The 20707-nt window shown below is 41.8% G+C and overlaps 1 protein-coding gene across 2 annotated transcripts in view; it reads left to right on the forward strand.

Moving 5' to 3' along the window:
- Positions 1 to 20707, forward strand: part of CCDC39 (coiled-coil domain 39 molecular ruler complex subunit) — a 210544-nt gene that overhangs the window by 140632 nt on the left and 49205 nt on the right. The window contains exons 1-3 of one of the 2 annotated variants that reach the window (XM_069104806.1): positions 13450 to 13673; positions 17198 to 17317; positions 18818 to 18964. In XM_069104806.1, coding sequence (XP_068960907.1) covers positions 13584 to 13673; positions 17198 to 17317; positions 18818 to 18964 — 357 coding nt within the window. In that variant the 5' untranslated portion in view covers positions 13450 to 13583. Of the gene's footprint in view, positions 1 to 13449; positions 13674 to 17197; positions 17318 to 18817; positions 18965 to 20707 lie in introns of those variants that run through there. The other variant, XM_069104807.1, reaches the window with a different exon arrangement.

Consider the following 20707-nt stretch of genomic DNA (forward strand, 5'->3'; position numbering starts at 1 on the left):
AAGAGATTGCTGCATCCCATTTAGCTCAATCCAGATTTCATATAGTAAATGAATACTGTAAATAACATGCCCCGATTTGGAGGTTAGCGTTTGAAGTCAATAGCAATTCCAATTAGCAGCCCTCTTCCATTCTCCAAGGCCTTTGTGCTGGCAACTAAGAGAACGCTTTCCGATTTTGCCAGTCTAGAGAAGGCAAGAGGGATTATTTCAGCTCAGTGTTGTGGACTTTTCTAGATAGCATTCCAGTTTTAATTATTATGAATACACAAGGATTATCTTCTCTATCCCTCTCCCTCCTCCTCCCCTTCCACTATTAGTCTAGTTCTTTGTAAGTAGTAGTCAGTTAATAAAAGGTTGTTGGCTGAATAAATGACTACTTCAGGATCACTAAATACTTCAAGATTTCTAAGAGCATATTGGCAGATGTTGAAAATAATTGCACAAGTGACGTGGTGCCCCTAGAATCTGATAAAAATTCTTCTGTTTAGTCTTTAAAACCTCATGTAAAAATAAACAACCCCTCCCCCCAAAAACCTAATATAGCATGGTCCCAACCTGTCTTTCTAGTCTCATTGAACGTTATTCCCCCCTCATACTCTGGACATCCAGGCAAACTGGCTTCTGACTCTATCTCCTGGCCCTGGACCTTTGCTTTGGCTGTCCCGCCTGTCTAGAAGTCATTGCTACCTCACCTCTGACTTGTAGGGTCACTTTTTCCTTTAAGAAGTTGTTCAGACTCACTATCTTCTACCTTGTATCTAATTATCACACACACATGTGCATGTATATATATATTCATATATATTAACATGTATATATTCATACATATATATATATATATATATATATTTGTATTTATTCACTATGTTTATGTTCCGAATCTCTTTCTGTGTACTTGTTTCTCCTATGGCAATGGAAGCTTCTTTCCAGTAGATATGGGTTCCTTCTTTATTCTTGTATCCCTAGCACAGCACTTAATAAATACTCATCAATCGATTCACTTAAAAGTGTAGTAGATTGCCAAAGGACCTGGATTCTAATCCTTCCTGTTACATTTTTACCTGAGTGATCTTGAACAAGTCACTTAACCTGGGCCTCAGTTTCCTCTGCTGTAAGGCAAGGAATTGAACTAAATAGCCTCTAAGCCAGGGGTTCTTACTCTTTTTTTGAGTCATGAATCCCTTTGATCAACTGTTGAAACCTATAGACCCCTCCTCATAAACGTGTTTTAAAATAAAATACATAGGATAACACAGGAAACCAATTATGTTGAAATACAGTTATCAAAATAAAGGTTGTCCCAAAAAATCTTAGTGTAGCTTTAAGCTTTACTGAACAGCCATTTAATGGGTAAGGGAAGAGATGGAAGGAAGGAGGGAATTTAGAACTGAAAAAAAAATTTTTTTTAAATAGCTATTCAGGATTAAAGCTACACTAAGACTTTTGGGACACCCACCCTGTATTTAAAAAATAAGTTCATAGACCCAGGCACAAGGTCCTAGCTCCAAGTAATTTCCAATTCTAAATCTATAATCCAAATTCCATGAAAATACAAACATGGATTGACTGATCTTCATTATTGGAGGGAAAACTCTTTATCAATGAAACCATTGATCTTATGGAGTATTTGAGTACTGGAATGGAATAGAAATATCTAGGAGACAATACATGTTATGGTAATAGCTTCAAGCCAGGAAGCCTTGGTTTCTAATCCTGCCTCTGGCTCTTACTGGCCATTTGACCCTGGGCAAGTCTGAATTTAATTTCTTAATCTCCCTTAATTTAATCTCTCTTAATCTCTTAATTTAATCCAAGTAACTGTTTAAGACTTTGTGTTGTCCAGCAAGTGCCCATCTCCATTGATTGAGGTCAGTCAGTCAATGAGTATTTATTAATTACTTACTATGTACTGTGGGTAGTGCTAAAGGCTAGGGATAAAAAAAAAAAAAGCAAAAGATAACCCCTACCCAAAGCCTCATGGTCTAATGGGGGAGACCATGTGGTAACAGCTATGTACAAACAAGCTATAGACAGAATAAATTGCATATAATCAACAGAAGGAAGGCATTAACATTAAGAGGAAGCAGGATGTTTCTTTTTCAGGAATTTCCCGTACCAAGGAAATAGAAGGTCCCTTCCGTTCACTGATTTCTGCTGCCAACACAACAAAACCAAACCTAGATCTAGTCCCTTAATCGCCTAATTTTTCCTTCTTACTTCATAATTCAGGAAGGTTCATGTTAATGAACATGGCCAATTTCATTGAATTCAACCAGCATTTAATAAGCTCCATGGGCCTCATCAGTAAAAATCATTTTCCTTATCAGTAAAATGAAGGGGCTGAACCAGCCGGTGTAGGAAGCCCTGGCCTCCTAGCTTCCGCCTAAGGCTAGCATCAGAGCTGGGGGGTACAAAGGCAAAACCAAAACAGCAGGGCTAGAAGCACCAAAGGTTTTAGAGTTGCAAGAGATCTCGGGGGCCATGTAGTCCAAGACCCGTATTCTATAAACAGGGAGACAGAGGTCCAGAGAATTGAAATAAACTGGTGGTGCAGTGGTTAGAGGTTAGAGTCAGGAAGACCTGTGTTCAAAACCCCTTAAAGGCTTACTAGCTGTGTATGTGGGCAATTCTTTAACCTCACTTGGCCTCAGTTTCTCTATCTGTAAAATGGAGATAATAATAGCACCTATTTCCCAGGGTTGTTGTGAGAACAAAGGAGTGCTTTGCAAACCTTACAGCACTGTATAAATGGTAATTATTTAGTATCATTATCATTATTAAATACTAGTTAGTAATTTATTATTGCCCTAGTAGTAAGTGGCAAAACAGTAATCTTTAATTTTTTCTTCCTTCCTTCCTTCCTTCTTTCCTTCCTTCCTTCCTTCCTTTTTGCTTTTTTTGGAGGGGGAAAGGTAGGGCAGTTGGGGTTAAGTGACTTACCCGAGGTCACAGGGCTAGTTTTTCTATGTGTTAATTGTCTGAGGCCACATTTGAACTCGGGTCTTCCTGACTCCAGGTCCACTCTATTCACTGCACCACCTAGCCACCCAAAATAGTAATCTTCTGATGACAGACCCCCATCTTTCTGCTCCTACCTCTCAGGGAAGCTTGGAATCAGAAAGATTCATCTTCATGAATTTAAATCCAACCTCAGACACTTACTAGCTGTGTAACCCTGGGCGAGTCACTTAAATGGGCAAGCACCCCAAGCGTCCTCAGGGTGGCTGCTCACACAGGTTCTTGGATCTGCTTTGATAAAGGAAAGCAACTCAAAATGGGTTAACAAGCTTACTTTAATAAGTCAGATATGTATCGTTTACCTAGTTCAGGGGAAAAAGGTCAGCACCATGAACTTCAGAATATACAGACAGAATCATCAAGACAGAAATAGATCAAGTAGACAGATTTCCAAACTGTCCAACCATTACATCCATACCCAATCAACATCTGGGTTTCAAAGCCGGGGGGGCTCTGGACAACAGCTAGCCCAGAGTTTCATCAAATCACAGAACACTTCTCAAAGTGAGCCCCCAAAACAAAGCTACACATCAGGGCTTATGTAGCCTTCTGCTGGCTCAGAGAATGTCCTTTTGGACCCACGGTCCTTTTGGACCCACGGGTCAATCAAAAAGTATCTACTGAAAAACAAGCCTCCCACCCCAGGCTCCAGGTGCACTTTAGCCTAGGGGCAGGGAAGATCTTTACATTTACATTCCCATTACAACATGGGAATGACAAACCACTCCATTATCTTTGCCAAGAAAACTCCTAACAGGGTCATAAAGAGTCAAAAATTATACAATAACAATTCATTTTGCAAACAATCTTATGTTCTAGGAAGACTCCAAATTCCCAAGTAAATGCATATAAACAAAACAATCTCTGACCCAAATCACTTTCTTTAAAAAACAAAAAACCCCCCAAAACTTTATGTTAAAAAATTTATATTCACCCAAGTATTTTCATTTAAAAAAATGCATCTAAGGGATTCTCAAGTGCATGAATCACTTAAATGTTGATCAAACTCAGGAGAATTCTAAATTCACGCTCTTATTGTTAATTATTGTCATTATTTCGCTGCTCCACAACAATAGCAACTAACAGGCTTTAGAAAAACAAACGCAACTGTAATTTTGCATCTGTGGATTGGTAATAGATCTAACTCCGGGGTCTGTGCAACCAGGAGACTCAGTCATTGGAGAGCCAGAATGAGCCGGGAAACATTATCGTCAATAGGTTGTTATGTTCTTATTTACTCCACAATTATTTCTGGGTGTTTTCTCCTCAAGTGTGTCTCTAATGCCTCATCCTGAGATCTGGCTTGGAAGATGGGAATAATGATCTTCATTATAATAGGAGACCTTGATGAAGATTCTGCTGGAGAGCTCCCATTTGTGATGCTTGATCTAGATAGACACACAGCGCCATCTGCTGGATCATGCGTGCATCTGGACAGGCTCCGTCTTCATGGGCAAGAGCGAGGAGCCACTGGAGCCTGTTATTCTAAATGGTCCAGTTCATCCTGTAGGATGTGAAGGATATTTTACAGCCGGGCAAGCATGCTCCTTGGCTGATATGCAGAGGTCTAGGATTTTCTCCCAGAAGATTCTCAGCTTTCTTTTAAACCTGATTATCTCCAAAGCTGAGCTTTCTTTTTAAAAAATTAGAGCTTACTCAATCCATTGGTTTTCCCATTAGGCAGCATCAGCATCAATTGAATGAATTACTTTTGTGTTGGGGAGAAGGAGATATCAAGGTACCATGTCTTAGGCAGTAAGTTAAGTGACTCGCTTAGTTTTACATAGCCTACAGGTGTCCGAAGACTTGAGCAGAAGTCTTCCTGACTTGAGAGCAGCAGCAGCAGCATGGCATATATCTCCTAGATATAAAGACAAGGAGGTCTTTATGTGAATTGTGGGTGTTGCTTCCATAGAAGGACATCTTTTCTGGGTGTTGACATGACCATTTACCCATATTCCTTCATTTCTATTTGGTCCCATAGGTAGAAGTAAGACACTCTTTGTGAAAGAGCCAGTGTTACTGAAACAAAGGAGATGAACTTTGTACCCAGACCTGCTGACTACAAATCGAGGTTATTTTTTTCCACTGTGTTATAGTTTCATCGCCTTGACAAGGGAGTAGCTGTCACTTGGGGAAGGCATTCAGAGAGGCTGTCTAATTGTCACATGTTTCCATATTTCACTATGTTGTCAGAGGTTTGAAGGGAGTTCAGCCAGGATCTATAATCTGTGGAGAGCTTGTTAAGTCTCAGAAGGCTGTGGACTCACAGAAGGAGAAAGAAATCAATGTGAAAAATCTTTTATAAATCCAGATGAGAACAAATATCCACAGATCCTAGCTCTAATCCCCAGAATCTCAAACCTCTAACCAACATGATGCATGATTTTGGTGAAACATAGAAACATTTGAAAGTTAGATAATCTCTAAACATCTTCCCCAAATGATAGCTACTCCATTGGTAGGGTCAGGATGCCATTATATGGTGGGGAAAACATTAGATTTGGAGTCATCAGACCCGAGTTTGAATTCTATTTCCTTCGTCTTTGTAAGCTTAAGACTCAATATAATTTCCACTCATCAATTTCCCTTCCACCCATGAGTTAGAGTTTTGCCCTCTGGAGTGATGCTGGAGGAATCTTTCTCCCTGTGATAGCCCTAAATAAATGAACACAGAGGTCTTGGCTCTCTTCCCCTCCCACTCTTCCTATCCCCACAGCTCTGGTCTCCTTTATGCTTAATGTCACCAATTCTTTTTCAAATTCCTCTCAATAACAATTTTGAGCCTCTTATCATAATTTCCCTCCTGGATAATCTTCCATTTGTTACCCTTACAATGTGATGCCCCATACCAAACACAACACTCCACATACAGTATGAACTGGGATGAATATACAGTGGGACTGGGCCTTCCTTTTGGACACATACTTCTTTTAATGCAGCCTGAGGTGAGATTTTTTTTTCAGGCAACTATGTTATAATGTTAGTTCACTGAAGTTGCACTCAGCTAATACCTCTGAGTGTTCAGGTAAACAGTGAGCTCGGCACAATTTTTCCTGTCCTAAATTTGTGAGTTGATTATTTGATCAATTGTTGTATTGTTGATTCTGCCTCCACACCATTGCTTGAATGGGTCCACTTTTTGTCAGCCTTAGTTTGGGCCCTTATCACCATTCACCTTGACTATTACAATAGGCTCCCAGCAGAATGGAAACTCTTTGAGGACAGAGATTGTCTTGGTTTTGTCTATGTCCTGTATAATCCCTGGAGCACTGGTACTTAAAAATGCTTGTTGGATTGAGTAGAATTGAGTTGACTCAGGGCCATTAAAAGCACTGCAGTCTTTCCCTAAAGTAATCTACTCCAAACTCCTTCTCTTGGTCAGTTAGATTGATTGTCCATTTTGCAGGGTCTGTCCAACCTGTATGTACTCCAAAGAGTACGTAGACGGTTTCAGGGAGAAATGGGTTTCCCCCAGTGAGGCATGAAGCCATCAGCATCTGTGTTTATTATAGTTCCCTTCCAGGCCTAATGATCAACGACTCTATGACTCTAATCATGCATTGCTTTATTTAGAGTTCAGCGAGTAATTTCCGTGACACTTTTCTGTGCCTCAATTTCAGCCTCAGTGACAGCTGGGCTGGCTAAAGTTAAGTCTACTTCCTAACAGCCCATTGGCTTGGGAGGAAGAGAGTGAACGGGTCATGTCTGCCATAGTTATTTGTGACTTGGTGCCTGATGATCACAGGGAAAGTTTTGACACTATTTCTAGAAATTAGACCTGAAGGAATCCAGCTGCATCTGAGATCACACAGCTGGGGCACAATTCTAATAAATCTTAGATAGGGACTTGAAGGTTTTTTCTTCCTCTTTAGGGCTCCATACGTGACATTTCATCTCCTGTTTCCATATCTTTCCAAGCTGGTTATCTATGTCTCGAGTGCTCCCTTCCTTACTTCTACCTTCTCAAATCTCTAATTTCCTCCTCCTCCTTCTGTATGGGGGGTGGGGGTGGGGTGGGTGTCATTCATTTTTAAAATTTTTATTTTATTTTTTATTCTGAACTTAAACATCAAAAAAGCAACATTTCTATATATGCAGCATAACATAAAAAGAAGATTGTAGTATATAAAACTGAATTTTCCTCTCATATCACTTACTTTTAGAAAAAATTTCCAAAAATTCCACATTACTTTCAAAACCATCCTGCTTGGAAAGCTGGGAAACAATTCTTATAGCCAGTGTCTGACAAAGGCCTCATGTCTAAACTATATAGAGAATTAAGTCAAATTTATAAGAATATAAGTCATTCCCCAATTGATATATGGTCAAAGGATATGAATAGTTTTCAGATAAATAAATTAAAGCAATCTATAGTCATATGAAAAAATGCTCTCAAAACACTATTGTTTAGAGAAATGCAAATTAAAATAACTCTGAGGTACCCCATAACACCTACCAAATTAGCTAACATGATAAAACAGAAAAATAATAAATGTTGGAGAAGAGGTGGGAAAATTGGAACACTAATGCATTGTTGGTGGAGTTGTGAACTGATTCAGCCATTTTGGAGAGCAATTTGGAGCTATGCCTAAAGGGCTATAAAACTGTGCATATCCTTTGATCCAGCAATACCACTACTGGGTCTGTATCCCAAAGAGATCATAAAAAAGGGAAAAGGACCTACATGTGCAAAAATATTTATAGCAGCTCTTTTTGTGGTGGCAAAGAATTGGAAATTGAGGGGATGCCCATCAATTGAAGAATGGCTGAACAAGTTGTGGTATTTGTTTGTAATGGAATACTATTGTTCCATAAGACATGATGAGTAGAAGGGGCGGCCAGGTGGTGCAGTGAGTAAGAGTGCCGGCCCCAGTGTCGGGAAACCTGGGATTGGTTCCGGCCTCAGATACTCGGCACCCACACACAAAAAAATAACTGGCTGTGTAACCTTGAGCAAGTTACTTAACCCCAATTGCTTTAAAAAAAAAAGGAAATGATGAGTAGGCAGATTTCAGAAAAACATGGAAAGATTTACATGAACTGATGCTGAGTGAAGTGAGCAGAACCAGGAGAACATTGTACACAGGAACATTATGTGGACAGCTTGGATAGACTTAGCTCTTTAAATCCAAGACTCATGATGAAAAAAGCTATCCACATCCAGAGAAAGAACTAGGGAGTCTGAATGCAGATTGAAGCATATTATTTTCTCTCTTTTTATTTCTTATAGGTTTTCCCTTTTGTTCTGATTCTTCTTTCACAACATGACTAATGTGGAAATATGTTTAATATGACTGCATATGTATAGCCTATATCAGATTGTTTGTCATCCTGGGGAGAGGGGAGAGGAGAGAGGGAAAATTTAGAACTCAAAATCTTATAAAAGTGAATATTGAAAACTAAAAATAAATAAATAATAATAATAAAAACTAGCCTGCTAGTCTGTGCTTCCCTCTGAACTTCTTTCTGTTCCCTTTTGTGTATTTTAAAAACCAGTTTCCCTTCAACCTTGTAGTAAATAAACATAGTTAAACAAAATCAATCCACACTATATCCATGTTGAGAAATGTGTCTCTTTTCCCACACTAAGTGCTTCACCTCTCTATCAGGAGGTAGAGAACATGTCTCATCCTACGTCCTTTAGAGATGAGGTTGACCATTGCATTGGTCAGAGTTCCTTGGTCTTTCTTTACAATGTTATTTGTTGTTTTTCTTTATAATGTTACTATCCTTGTTTTAGTTCTGTTTTAACTTCTTACAGCACAATAATATTCCATTACATTCTTATACCATAGTGTGAGCACTCATTCCCGAAATGTCTGAGGCAATATATGACACCCTCTTAAATTCTAGTTTTTCCCCTCTCTTTCCCACCTCTCCCTTCACCTTCCTAAAACAAAGGATGTTTGTTTTGTTGTGCTGTTCCCTCTCCTGTATTATCCTCCCCCTTGCCCCCATCCTGCCTATCACCAGCTGGTTTTGTTGTTGAGTTTGAGGCATTTCTACACCAAACTGTGTGTGTGTGTGTGTGTGTGTGTGTGTCTGTATTTAACTCTTCTTTGCTCATTTCAGAAAGATGGATTTCCTCTAACGTCCACTCAACCCATTTCTTTCTCCATTACATATATTCTTCCTATTGCACCTAATTATGAGAAATAGCAAGATCCACCCCCTTCTTCCTCATTTCTACACCCATGTATTCCTTTTACCTTCCTTTCCCTTTAACCTTCTTCAGACCCTAGGAAAAGAAGAACCAATCTGCCCCACTTAGAACCTCTATTTTTCTTCCTTTGCTACCTCAATACCTTTTAAAGGGGTTAAGGTTCTGAAGGGACATTGGTTTCTTTCCCCACTATTAAAGTATTAGCATCATATCATCATAAGCTCCTTCCTGTTGCTCAAATAAATTTGCTTTTCTGGGTTCCTCTTGATTATTGTGTTTTCATTTTGAAGTGTCCATTTAGCTCTGGTCTTTTCATCGGAAATAGTTGAAAGCGTTCTGTTCCATTAAAGGTCCATTATTTCCCCTTATACACTCAGCTTTGCAAGGTAAATTATTCTGGGTTGTAAGCCTATCTCTTTTGCCTTTTGGAATATTGTATCTGTACTGTCCTTTCTCTCTCTCATCATCCTAAAAGAGGTGCTCATTACCATTCTCTGGATTATTACAACATCTTCCCAATAGGTCTCACTTTTCTCTCCTCCTTCCAACCTGACCTTGTACATAAGTTTGGACCCATCACTATTCTGCTCAAAACTCTTTGTACAATTCAATAAACATTTATCAACCACCTATTAGATACTACACACTCTGTTGGAAGCTAGGGATAAAAACACAGGAATGAAACAGATTCAGCCCTCAAGGTGATTCCTGGATCTCAGACTCTCACCTCGAACAATTCACTTAAGTGTCTCTGGGTCTCAGTTTTCTATGGTCTTTATCTCTATGGTCCATTTTCACTCTAAGTCTCTAATCCTATGACATGGCATGGTGGGGGATGGAACAGAACTCTGATGCCTGGGGTGGCTAGGTGGTGCAGTGAATAGAGCACTGGCCCTTGAGTCAGGAAGACCTGAGTTCAAATCTGGTCTCACACACTTAACACAACAACCAGCCTTGTGACCTTGGGCAAGTCACTTAACCCCAACTGCCCTCCAAAAAGCAAAAGAATAAAAAAATAACTCTGATGCCTCCTGATTAAATTTTAAACTCTTTATTTTGTCATTCCTTCTGTAGACAACCTGATGCCACTTTATTTTTTCATCTGTGTCTTATTTTGATCTTCATCTCCAAAACTACAGTCAAGAGACCACTTGTGGAATTATAGATATGGAGTTGAAAGAATTCTTAGAGGCAATGGAGTCCAACCTTCCCATTTTACAGATGGGGAAACTGAGGCTGAGAGAGGTTGACTTGCCCCAAAGTCACAAGCTAGTACTTTTATCTCAGGCAAGATGGGATCCCAGGTCTTCCTTCCTCTAAGTCTCCAAACCTGGCATTCCTCCCACTGCCTTGCCTAGCTGCTCCCCACATCCCTCACTTTCCATTTTGCCTCCTCCACACATTTTGTTGACATAGTTTCCTATTCCTGGCGTATTCTCTTCTCTCATTTATAATCTTTTTGTTTTATTGAGACCTTTTTTTTTCTATATCACCTTCATTTCCCAATCCATCTCTTCTCCCTCCTCTATACCAGGAGTTATCTCTTGTAACAAAGATTTAAAGAGGAAGAGAAAAAACGCAGTTCAGCAAAACCAACCAGTGCATGAATCCCATCTGCCTGTCAGCATATGTAATATTCCACACCCATAGCTCCTCGCTTGTTCAAAGAAGAAAAGGAAGTGTATTTTCTCACTTTTTCTACAGGGCCAAGCTTGTTCATTTTAATTCCATAGCATTAAAGATTTTGGTTTTGTTATTCTCTTTATTTTTATTTTTGCAGTCATTCTTGTCATTAGTTTTCCTGCTTCTCACTTCACTTGGCATTGGTGCAGATCTTCCCACTCTGAATTCTTCTTATTTATCCTTTCTTCTTGTGTTATAGAATTCCCTAAGTCTTGCACCATGATTGGTTGGTCTCTTTCCCAGTTGGTGAGCATCTATGTTTTTCTAGTTAGTTCTTTATTACCACAAAAAAAAATGCTGCTTTCAATATTTTGGTGGACATTTCTTTCTGTCTTTGACTTTCTTGAGATAAATGCCTAGCAGTGAGATCTTTGCTATGGCAGAGGATATGGTCATTTTAGTTTAAAAAAAAATCTAAATTACTTTTCATAATGGTTAGACAAATGTACAGACCTGCCAACATTGTATTAGTATGCTCAAGCTGTTGGCATTCTCCTCCAATCTTTGCTAATTTTCTGCTTGAGACAAAACCGCAGGGTGTTTTGAGTTGCATTTGGAACAATTTAAATCAAGAGTTTGCAATTCTCTCTGTCTCTCTCTCTCTCCTCCCCCCCCTCCCCTCTGCCTCTCCCTTTCCTTCCTTCCTTTCTTTTTTTTTTTTTTTAAAGAACTATTAATTCATATACAGGGCAGCTAGATGGTATAGTGGATAGGGCCTAGAATCAGGAAGACTCATCTTTCTGAGTTCAAATTTGGGCTCAGATACTTAGTAGCTGTGTGACCCTGGGCAAGTCACTTAACCCTGTTTGCCTCAATTTTTTCATCTGCAAAATGAGCTGGAGAAGGAAATGGCAAACCAGTCCAGTATCTTTGTCAGGAAAATCCCAAATGGGGTCATGAAGAGTTGGACATGACTCAAAAACAAGAGAAAGTTCATATACAGGAAACCAGGGGTGGGAAACACTTGAAGACTTAGAGGGTCACATGTGGCCTCAAGGCTGAAGGTTCCTCACCCCTGCACTTAACATTTATTCTTTTTTTTTTTTTTTTTTTTTTTGCTTTTTGGAGGGCAGTTGGGGTTAAGTAACTTGCCCAAGGTCACTCGGCTAGTTTTTGTGCTAAGTGTCTGAGGCCCGATTTGAACTCAGGACCTCCTGACTTCAGGGCTGGTGCTCTATTCACTGCACCACCTAGCTGCCCCAACACTTATTCTTTAGAAGAATGTGGTCTTACGTATTTGTGTTAATTCTCTACATATCTTTTAAATAAGACCATCATCAGATATACTATCTGATACAAATATATATATATATATATTTTTTTTCTCCAAATACAACTTCCTCTTCTTATCCTAGTTTTCTTAGTTTTGTTACTACAAAAGCTTTCAATTTAATTTTATTAAAATGATTTTATTTTATCTTTCGTGATTGCCTCTATTTCTCGTTTGGTTATATACACTGTTATAAATGTACAAAACACAGGTATATGTACACATGCAAATACAAAAGCATGAAACCCAGAGTCACACACATGCTTACAAAATATTCAAGTTCAACACAAGACATACGGGTATGTGTACACTTACACAGTACCTGCTTATGGTGTATACCTTGGTTATGCATACCAATCGTACACAGAAGGTAGGGAGTTCATAATTATAGACTGATGCAGATCTGTACCCACAAACGTGTATGTACACACATATACATATAACATGCAAATCAATCAGTGCATGCACAATAAATCAATCAATAAGAATTTAATAAATACTTGCTATGCGCCAGACAGTACTGATACAAAGATAAAAACAAAAGTTCCTGCCTTCAAGGAGCTTACACTTTAATGGCTGGGGCATTAACATAGAGGTACATACAACAAGCATCCACAGCAGGCACCAAATAACTTTGGGGAAGTAGTGGAGCAATAGAAGCCTCCTGCAGAATGTGGCATGGGCTGGGGGCGGGCACAGCCCAGGCAAAGGTGCGGAGACAGGAGATGCAGTTGTATGTATGAGCAGTTGCACTGAGACCCCCTTGGCAGAGCCCTAGTCTGTGGGGAGGGGCGTAAGAAGATCGGATAGCTGGGAAGGGGCTGCGTTGTGAGGAGCTCTCTGACAAGCGCCAGTGGCCTGGTCAAGGAGGAGGGCTGAGGTTGGGCGACCAGGAGACCCTCGTCACTTCACAAGGGGCAGTTTGGGCTGAAGGGGCCAGTCCTGAGCCGGGTAGAAGGGTTGGAAGAGAGGACCAGCTGACAAAAACGCCCACACGAATCTGGGCTCCCGTGTGCAGACACCGAGAGACAGCTCCCGCCCCCAGGGCAATATGCACGCAGTTTCTAAAAATAGGGTCGGGCCACTTAATAAGGTCAGCCATTGGTGGACCACGCCGCACGTGCTTCCCTGAAGGACCAATCAGGGCTCCCGTCTCCGCTCCTCGCTTCCCCGCCCTTCAATGTTTGGGGCCCTTGGGGACTCAAACGGGCAGGACACCTCTGCGTCGGAGGCAGAGCCAGTAAGCGGCTCGGCCAATCAGGCTCGAGGCTCCCAACCCCACCGTGACGGAAGTCCCGCCCCAGCTTGAGGTACTTCCTGTTTGGTAACCAAGGGCGCCGAGCAGTTGCTAGGGCGGCTGGCGGCCTGCTGGGAGCCGGCTCGGATTTCGGGGAGTTGAATCCGCTCGTTCGGGGTCTCGGCGCCGTTGCCGCAGCCGCCGCCAGCATGAGCAACGACTTCCTGGCCGAGCTGCACTGGGAGGATGGCTTCGCCATCCCCGTGGCTGATGAACACAACAAGGAGTTGGAGGCCACGGTGAGCGGGCTCTGGGCCGGGGGTTTCGGACGAGGGTCGGAGGGCAGACGGAAGCGGGCCCGGGTCAAGATGTCCGGTGTCGGGGGTCAGCGTCAGAGGATTGAGGGTCGGTGTCGGGGGTCTGGGAACTGTGGCGGGGGCCGGGGTCCTGGCACCGGGGGTCAGAGGGCAGAGGTCAGGCTGGGTCAAGGGGACGGCGTCGGAGGTCAGAGGTGCCAGGGCCAGGGTTCGGGTTCGGGGCCGAGGCTGGACTTGGGAGTCCTGGGGCCAAGGGTCAGGTGGCAGGAGTCTTGGGTTGAAGGTGCTGAGGTTGGGGGTATGGGATCCAGCGTCTCAGGTCTTGAGTTCTGGGGGTCAGGATCAGGGGGTCCCGGGGTCAAGGTCTGAGATCTGGAACGGAGATCAGAGGGCCGGGTCCTGAGGTCGGTGGTCTGGGGAGTCGAGGTGGGAAGGTCAGGGAACTGGAGGGTCAGAGTGCAGAGATTGGGAGACATGACGTCAAGGTCTGAAATCTGGAATAGTTATCAGAGGGTTAGGGTCAGGGGGTGAGGTTGGGGGTCTAGGTTTGGGAGGTTCTGGGACCCGGGTTTTGGGAAGGGGGTGATTCTTGGGATCCCCCAAGACTGGGAATTATGGGACTTGAGTCCTGGTCCTGGGAGCAGAGGACCAAAGAAAGGGTTAGAGATGGGGGCAGGGGAGACAGCCCAGCCCCATCAGTGAAGGAGCCAGGAGCCTGGGGTGGCAGAGGTGCCCAGAATTCCTGCCCTTCTGTCCTGTGCCTTTTTCTCTCACCCTAAGTCTACTTTCCTCATCTATCTGTGGATTATTACAGCCCTTTAAATATTAAACTAGCTATTTACTAGGAATGGATCAGTTCAGCATAGCAGAGAGTGGTGATGGACTTGGGTTTAGGAAGCCTTGGATTTAGAACCTGCCCCAGACATTCCTGGCAGAGGGACCCCTGGGAAAGTCACTTAACCTCCCTTTGCCTCAGTTTCCTCATCTGTAAAGTGGGGATGATAGTAACACCAGTGTCATAAAGTTGTGAGGATCAAGTCCAGTGAGGTAATCTATGTCCAGTGCTTTGAAAACCTTAAATTGTCACATAAATGTTAGCACTTTGTACACTGGGGACAGATAAAAATTAAGCAGTATCTGCTCCACATGAGTTTCCGTTCTCCCTGGTGACAGCAGGGGTGTGTTTGTGCATGGGATATGGGGCTGGACCTGGGATTTTATTATAGTGAGGAAATTCCCTTTACCAGGACAAGTTGGAACTTTCTCCCCCATGTGGAGTCTTGCTTGTTCCCAGGGGCATTGAAGGGTGAAGTGGCTTTTCCAAGGTCAGAGTCACAGGCTTAGCTTGAAGCCCCCACATCCCAAGCTGTCTCTTTGTAGTTCACTGGTGTCTCACTCAATGACATCTTGGCCCCAAACCAGATTAAAATGTAATGAGAAATGTTTAACAAAATAAATAAAAATAATTAAATATTAAAATGATTAAATGCTGACAGTTAACATTATTTGTGGTTTTCTAAGTCACTATACATCCACCAAGATCTATTTGATACCACTGTGTGTAGTTCTTATGTAAGCATAGACAAAAATAAATAAAAGGTAATTTTATGGAGAAGGTTGGGAAATAGAGGAGTTTTAGGAACAGTACCAGCAGAGGGCAGAACAGGAGGTAGGCTAATTTGGATTTGGTGTTAGGATGCTGGGAAAGCCTCCTAATGATTAGATCTATTTTCAAGCAATAAAATTAACTCAATGTGAATAACTGGAAAGTTCTGTTTTTGAGTTAAGAAAATCAGTGCCAGGAAATTGAATTGAGGGAGCCTTGATGTGGGAGCCGTTCATGGGGAAAATGATTGTCTAGTTTTGCTTAAATGTGTTTGTTTAATGTGAGCAGACCCTGCTGAAGTAGCCAAAGATACTGCCCATCCTAGTCTGCATAAATGTAAGGATGCTTTCTGGGCTGTGGGGATGTTCAGGAGTCTAAAGTGTGTAGTGTACTGGCTCTCCTTCCAAAGAGAGGATCGATTCCCGTAGAATGATGGCCCCTGATCTCTGCTGGTCATACCCCCGTGTGGTCAGTAGAATTCCTGGCTTCCTTCAATGCTCCTCTCAAGCTTCTATACCTTCTACATGGGCCTGGCCTGTCTCCACTCCTGCACCCCCAATCATCCCATATTTAGGGACTTCTTTGGCTCTTGTTATCTATATACTTATGATACACATCTCCAGGAACTGTTTCATTTCTGCCTTTGCATCCTCGGGGGGGGGGGGGGAATACATAATAGGGGTATTATGTAACAACCCTAAGTGCTTGTTAATTGATGTTATGTTCTATTATGGGTCCCAAATCCTGAGAAGGATGTTAGTGTGTCCAGGGACAGTATAGGGAACCAGAATGAAGAAGGATCTAGAAACTGGAGGAAAAGGAAAAGTTGAAAGAACTCTGGGCATGCACAATTTTTAAACTATCTTAGGTTTTTATACAATTTTCATTCCCAAATTTATCCCTTTCCCCTGCCTTCCCCATTCAGCCATCCCGTGTAACAGAGATTTTAAAGGAAAGAGAGAGAGAGGGGGAGAGAGAGGGGGAGAGAGAGAGGGAGAGGGAGAGGGAGAGGGAGAGGGAGAGATGGTGGGGAGGGGGAGGCGAGGGAAAAGGAGAGCAGTTTATTAAAACTCAGCAACACATCAGTCGAGTTTCACAGCTTGCTCCAGACCCACAGCTGGCCATCTCGGTAAGAAACTGAGGCAGGTGCTTTTTCTCATCTCTGCTGGGATCAGGCTTGGTCATTCTAGTCACATGGGGAAGAATAGTTTTTTTAGTGTCCCCCACGCCCCCCACCCCAAAATTGAGTGGGCATTTAGAGAAGAGTCAAATCATCTTCTCAGAACTTTTTTTTAAGTCAAATGACAAAAATTCCTTTCCTTCTCAAATACTTTCCTGCATACTTGTTTCCAGTGACTTATAAAAATACACAAAATAGTTTCAGAAGCAGGTTATCAGCACGTGTAGATGCCTGGTTGACGTCTTCTGTTGTTGTGATGACAGCCCAGATATAACCTTTGTTTGAGCTAGAGTCGGGGGTTAGACAGGAAACTCCGATGACCACCCCGTTGTTATGGGAGTTTGCTGGGTTTGCTCTGTGGTTGCAGGTGACCTTAGACTTACTCTACTTGGTGAAAGTCCTTGTGGGGTTTCACTTGGCAATAACTGCCTTTTAGCTCTTGAGAGTTTACTTATTCAGTAAGAAAAATACATTTTAGCAAAGTGTAACTTTGACCCCTCTGACCCCTATGTGTATGTATCCGATTTTCAGCCTGCATTCTGCTCTGTTGATTCCCCCTAGGTGTCATAAAATCACATAATTCTGCTTCATAATTTAAAAAGAGTGGGTTTCAGATGTCCAGGTGCATATGTAGACAAGCACTTTTGGGACCTCCTGGGTTTTAGTCCTTGTGGCGCTAAAGCAGGTAGGATTCCTGCTAATCGTGGCCTTTGCTTACAGCTGCTGAAGATGCAGAATGAGAGGGCGGCCCTGCAGGAGCAGCTTTCTGACTACGAGGAGAGGATCAGAGCCATGCAGTGTCATTTAAAAAATGTCAACCAGGAGTTTACGTTCAGCCAGGTAAGAAGGGGGTCTGTTGGAGCAGCAAGCTGAGCCCTACCTGCTATCCTGCATCCACCTGCAGGGTGCAGGGCGCTCTCCAAGCCTCCATGGCCCAGAGGGGTTTGTTAGCTTCAGCCTGGACCTTTAGCTCCATTTTTCACAAGATCTTACTGGGTCACTCCCATGATCCTTTTCCTCTCTGGCAGACCAGCTGCCTGCACTGATAGGCCCTTGTATCACTGGTGTGGAGCAGGAAGAGATTCTCAGGGTTGTCTGGTCTAAACTTCTCATCTCCCTAATTGAAGTCCAGATTGGGTCAGTGATTTGCCCAAGCTTCTGCAGGCAATAAATAGCACAGGGGAGATTTGAACCCAGGCCGTAAGGCTCCAAGTCCAGGGTGCTTTCCACTGTTTTGTGCTGCCACAGGAGAGCCAGGCCTCCAGTTCCTCTCACTCCCAAGTTCTCTCTCTTTCTCTGTGCTTGTTATTACAACATTCTCAATATAAGATCAACCATCCAGGAGGGAAGGAGGCAGTATGACAGCAAATAGCAGTGATAGGTTGGAGTTTAAAAAGTCCTGGGTTCAAATCCTGCCCAAGACATTTCCTGGCTCTGGTGACCCTGGGCAAGTCACTTAATCTCTTTATCATTTGTTTTTTACATGACCTTCATTTCCAAGTATAGGAAGCATACCCCAAGTATACCCCGTCTGGTAGAAACAGAACCCAGGTCTCCTGAAGTAGTCTAGGGTTTATGGGTTAAGTGTGGTGGTGGGGAATGTCTCTAGGAAAGAGTGTTCCTTAGCCTAGTTCCTAGCTACATCAGGGTAATGACAAAAGGGAAGAAAACAGGTTTTAGGCAAGAATCATCAAGAAACCCGAGAGCCTTTACCAAACCAATGTCATAAAAGCTGGGTTTGGTGTCCAGGGCCCTTGGGGACAGCTCTGAGAGCCCAGAGAGGTCTGAGCTGCTGCTACATTTAAAGGGTAGGCTTGGGACCCAGAATTCAAGAAGATGCATGCCATCTTTGGCTTTGTCCTCTTTCTCCAGGCGATTGCATATGGTCAGAACCCTTTTAAACTTGGTTTTGTGGAAAATCTTCCAGAATTGGATTAGAGGAAATACTGAGCAGGGAAATTTTATTTTAACTCAGTCAGCTATGACTTTTGAATTTCAAAGTCTGATTTTTAAAGTTAATTTTTTGGGCTTCCCCTTGACATGTTTTTGGTCTAGACCTGTGATTTCCTTGATGTAGGAAACTTGTGTTGAGGAATCTCCTTAGTCCAGTGCTGATTGTCACCTGTGGCTTAGAAGCTTTGGGAGTTTCATGGGTTACTGAGAAGGTGAATGATTTTTGAACCCAACTCTTTTTGACCCTGAGTCTGAGGCAGTTAGCAGTACTTAGGCATTTTTTTTTTTTAGGTCTATCAGTTATTCTTGTGGGAGAGTATATCACAGATGATTTTATTTAGTATTAAAATTGAATGTTTTCTTTCTCCTGTCAACATTATTCCACAGTCTCTTTACAGAGCCAGAAAAAATGAAATTAACACGGAAAAACACTTAAAGATTATTGCTTTGAGAGAAATGGGACGAGTGGGTGATGAGATTCACCGATTGGAAAAAGAAATGGCTGTAATCAGAGAAAGGAAAGCTGAAAAGGAAGTATGTGCTCTTGTCTTACTTCATATTTTATGCTATTAATAATTTTCTGTTAAGATCTTTTCCCCAATCTTTGTAAACAAAATGCACCATACTCATTTTCCCAGTGGAAGGAGAAGAGGTGTTAGTTTTTTTGTGTTTGTGTTTTTTTTTTTTGTGGGCAGCAAACATGACAAAACTGCTCTCCCAAACTTACACAAATACATATAGAAGATTATAGAATGCAGGGAGGCAGGAACCTTTTTCTCATTTTTGCTATCTCTGCCTCTCTCTTTCCTTCCTTTTCTCCGTTCCATTCTCCTTTCTCCCCTCCCACTTTCTCTCTCTCCCTACCTCCTTCTCCCTCCTCTCCTTCTTCCTGTTGAACTTCTAAAAAATAAGTTTTCATTTATTTTTTCTGTTTCTTCCTCTCCCTATCCGAAAGCTATCCCCTTTAACAAACAGTATTTTTAGAGAAGAAAAAAATGAGCACATCTGATCAGTACATGGAAAAAGTCCTAAAATATTGCAGTGTTGTAATGTGTGGGAACCTCTCACCTTTACAAAGGGGTGGGTTGGGGGTGTCTTCTTATAGCTCTTCATTCCAGTCCCGCTTGATCTTTATAATTTTGTTACATTTACTTTTGATTTGTTGGTGTGTGGTTCTTTCTATTTACATTGTTGCAGTCATTGTGTATATTATTTTCTTGGCTCTGCTTACTTCACTCTGCATCAGTTCAAATAAATCTTTCCAGGCTTCTCTGGAAACACACATCAGTTCTTAAGGAAAAGAAGTATTCTCTTACATTCAGGAACCAAAATTTGTTTGTCTATTATTCCCCAATTGAGGGGCATATGTTTTGTTTCTAATTCTTAGCTATCACAAACAAGTAATGCTATAAATATTTTGGAGTATTTGGGGACTTTTTCCTTAGCAATAGCTTCTTTGGGGTACAAGCTTTGGATTCCTCACAGTGGAGTCTCGTGTTCAAAGGATATAGACGTTTTAGTCACTTGATTTTCATAATTTCAAACTGTTTTCCAAAATGGTTATACGACTTCACACATTTTCACATATTTTCACCAAAAAGGTATTAGTGTCCCTGTCCTTTCACAACCCCTCGAAAACGGAATGTTGCCATTTCTGCCCTTTTAAGTGAAACCTCAAGGAGGTTCTGATGTAGGTTTCTCTTATTATTGATTTGGACCTTTTTTCATGTGGTTGTGAATTCTTTGTAGTTCTTTTTTTTTTGAGAACTGTTTGTTCATATCCTTTGACCATTTGAAATGATTATTAGTCACATATACTTATTAACTGTTTATATATCTTGGATACCACATCTTTATCAGAGAAATCTGATAGAAAATGCTTTTCCATTCATTTTTATGGTATATGAGCTTCTTAGTCTCGTGTAATCAAAGTTATCTTCTGGTTTTTGTAATTGCGTCTATGTCTTATTTGGTTAAGAATATATCTCCTACAGTTAGCTGTGAAAGGTATATGATTTGTCTCCTCTGATTTTTTATGATGTAATTTTTAACGTTAAGGTCATGTAGCCATTTAGATAAGCCAGTGAGGTGGCACAGTAGTATAGAGCACAGGGCTTGGAGTCAGGAAGACTCATCGTCCTGAGTTCCAGTCTGGCCTCAGACACTTACTAGCTGTGTGATCTTGGGCAAGTCACTTAACTCTGTCTCAGTTTTTCTCATCTATAAAATGAATTGGAGAAGGAAATGGCAAACCACTCCAGTGCCTTTACCAAGAAA

Source organism: Petaurus breviceps, unplaced genomic scaffold (genome assembly GCF_028583685.1).
Source record: "Petaurus breviceps papuanus isolate PSGF00001 unplaced genomic scaffold, PetGlider_PUasm1.0 688, whole genome shotgun sequence".
NCBI classification, from domain to species: domain Eukaryota; kingdom Metazoa; phylum Chordata; class Mammalia; order Diprotodontia; family Petauridae; genus Petaurus; species Petaurus breviceps.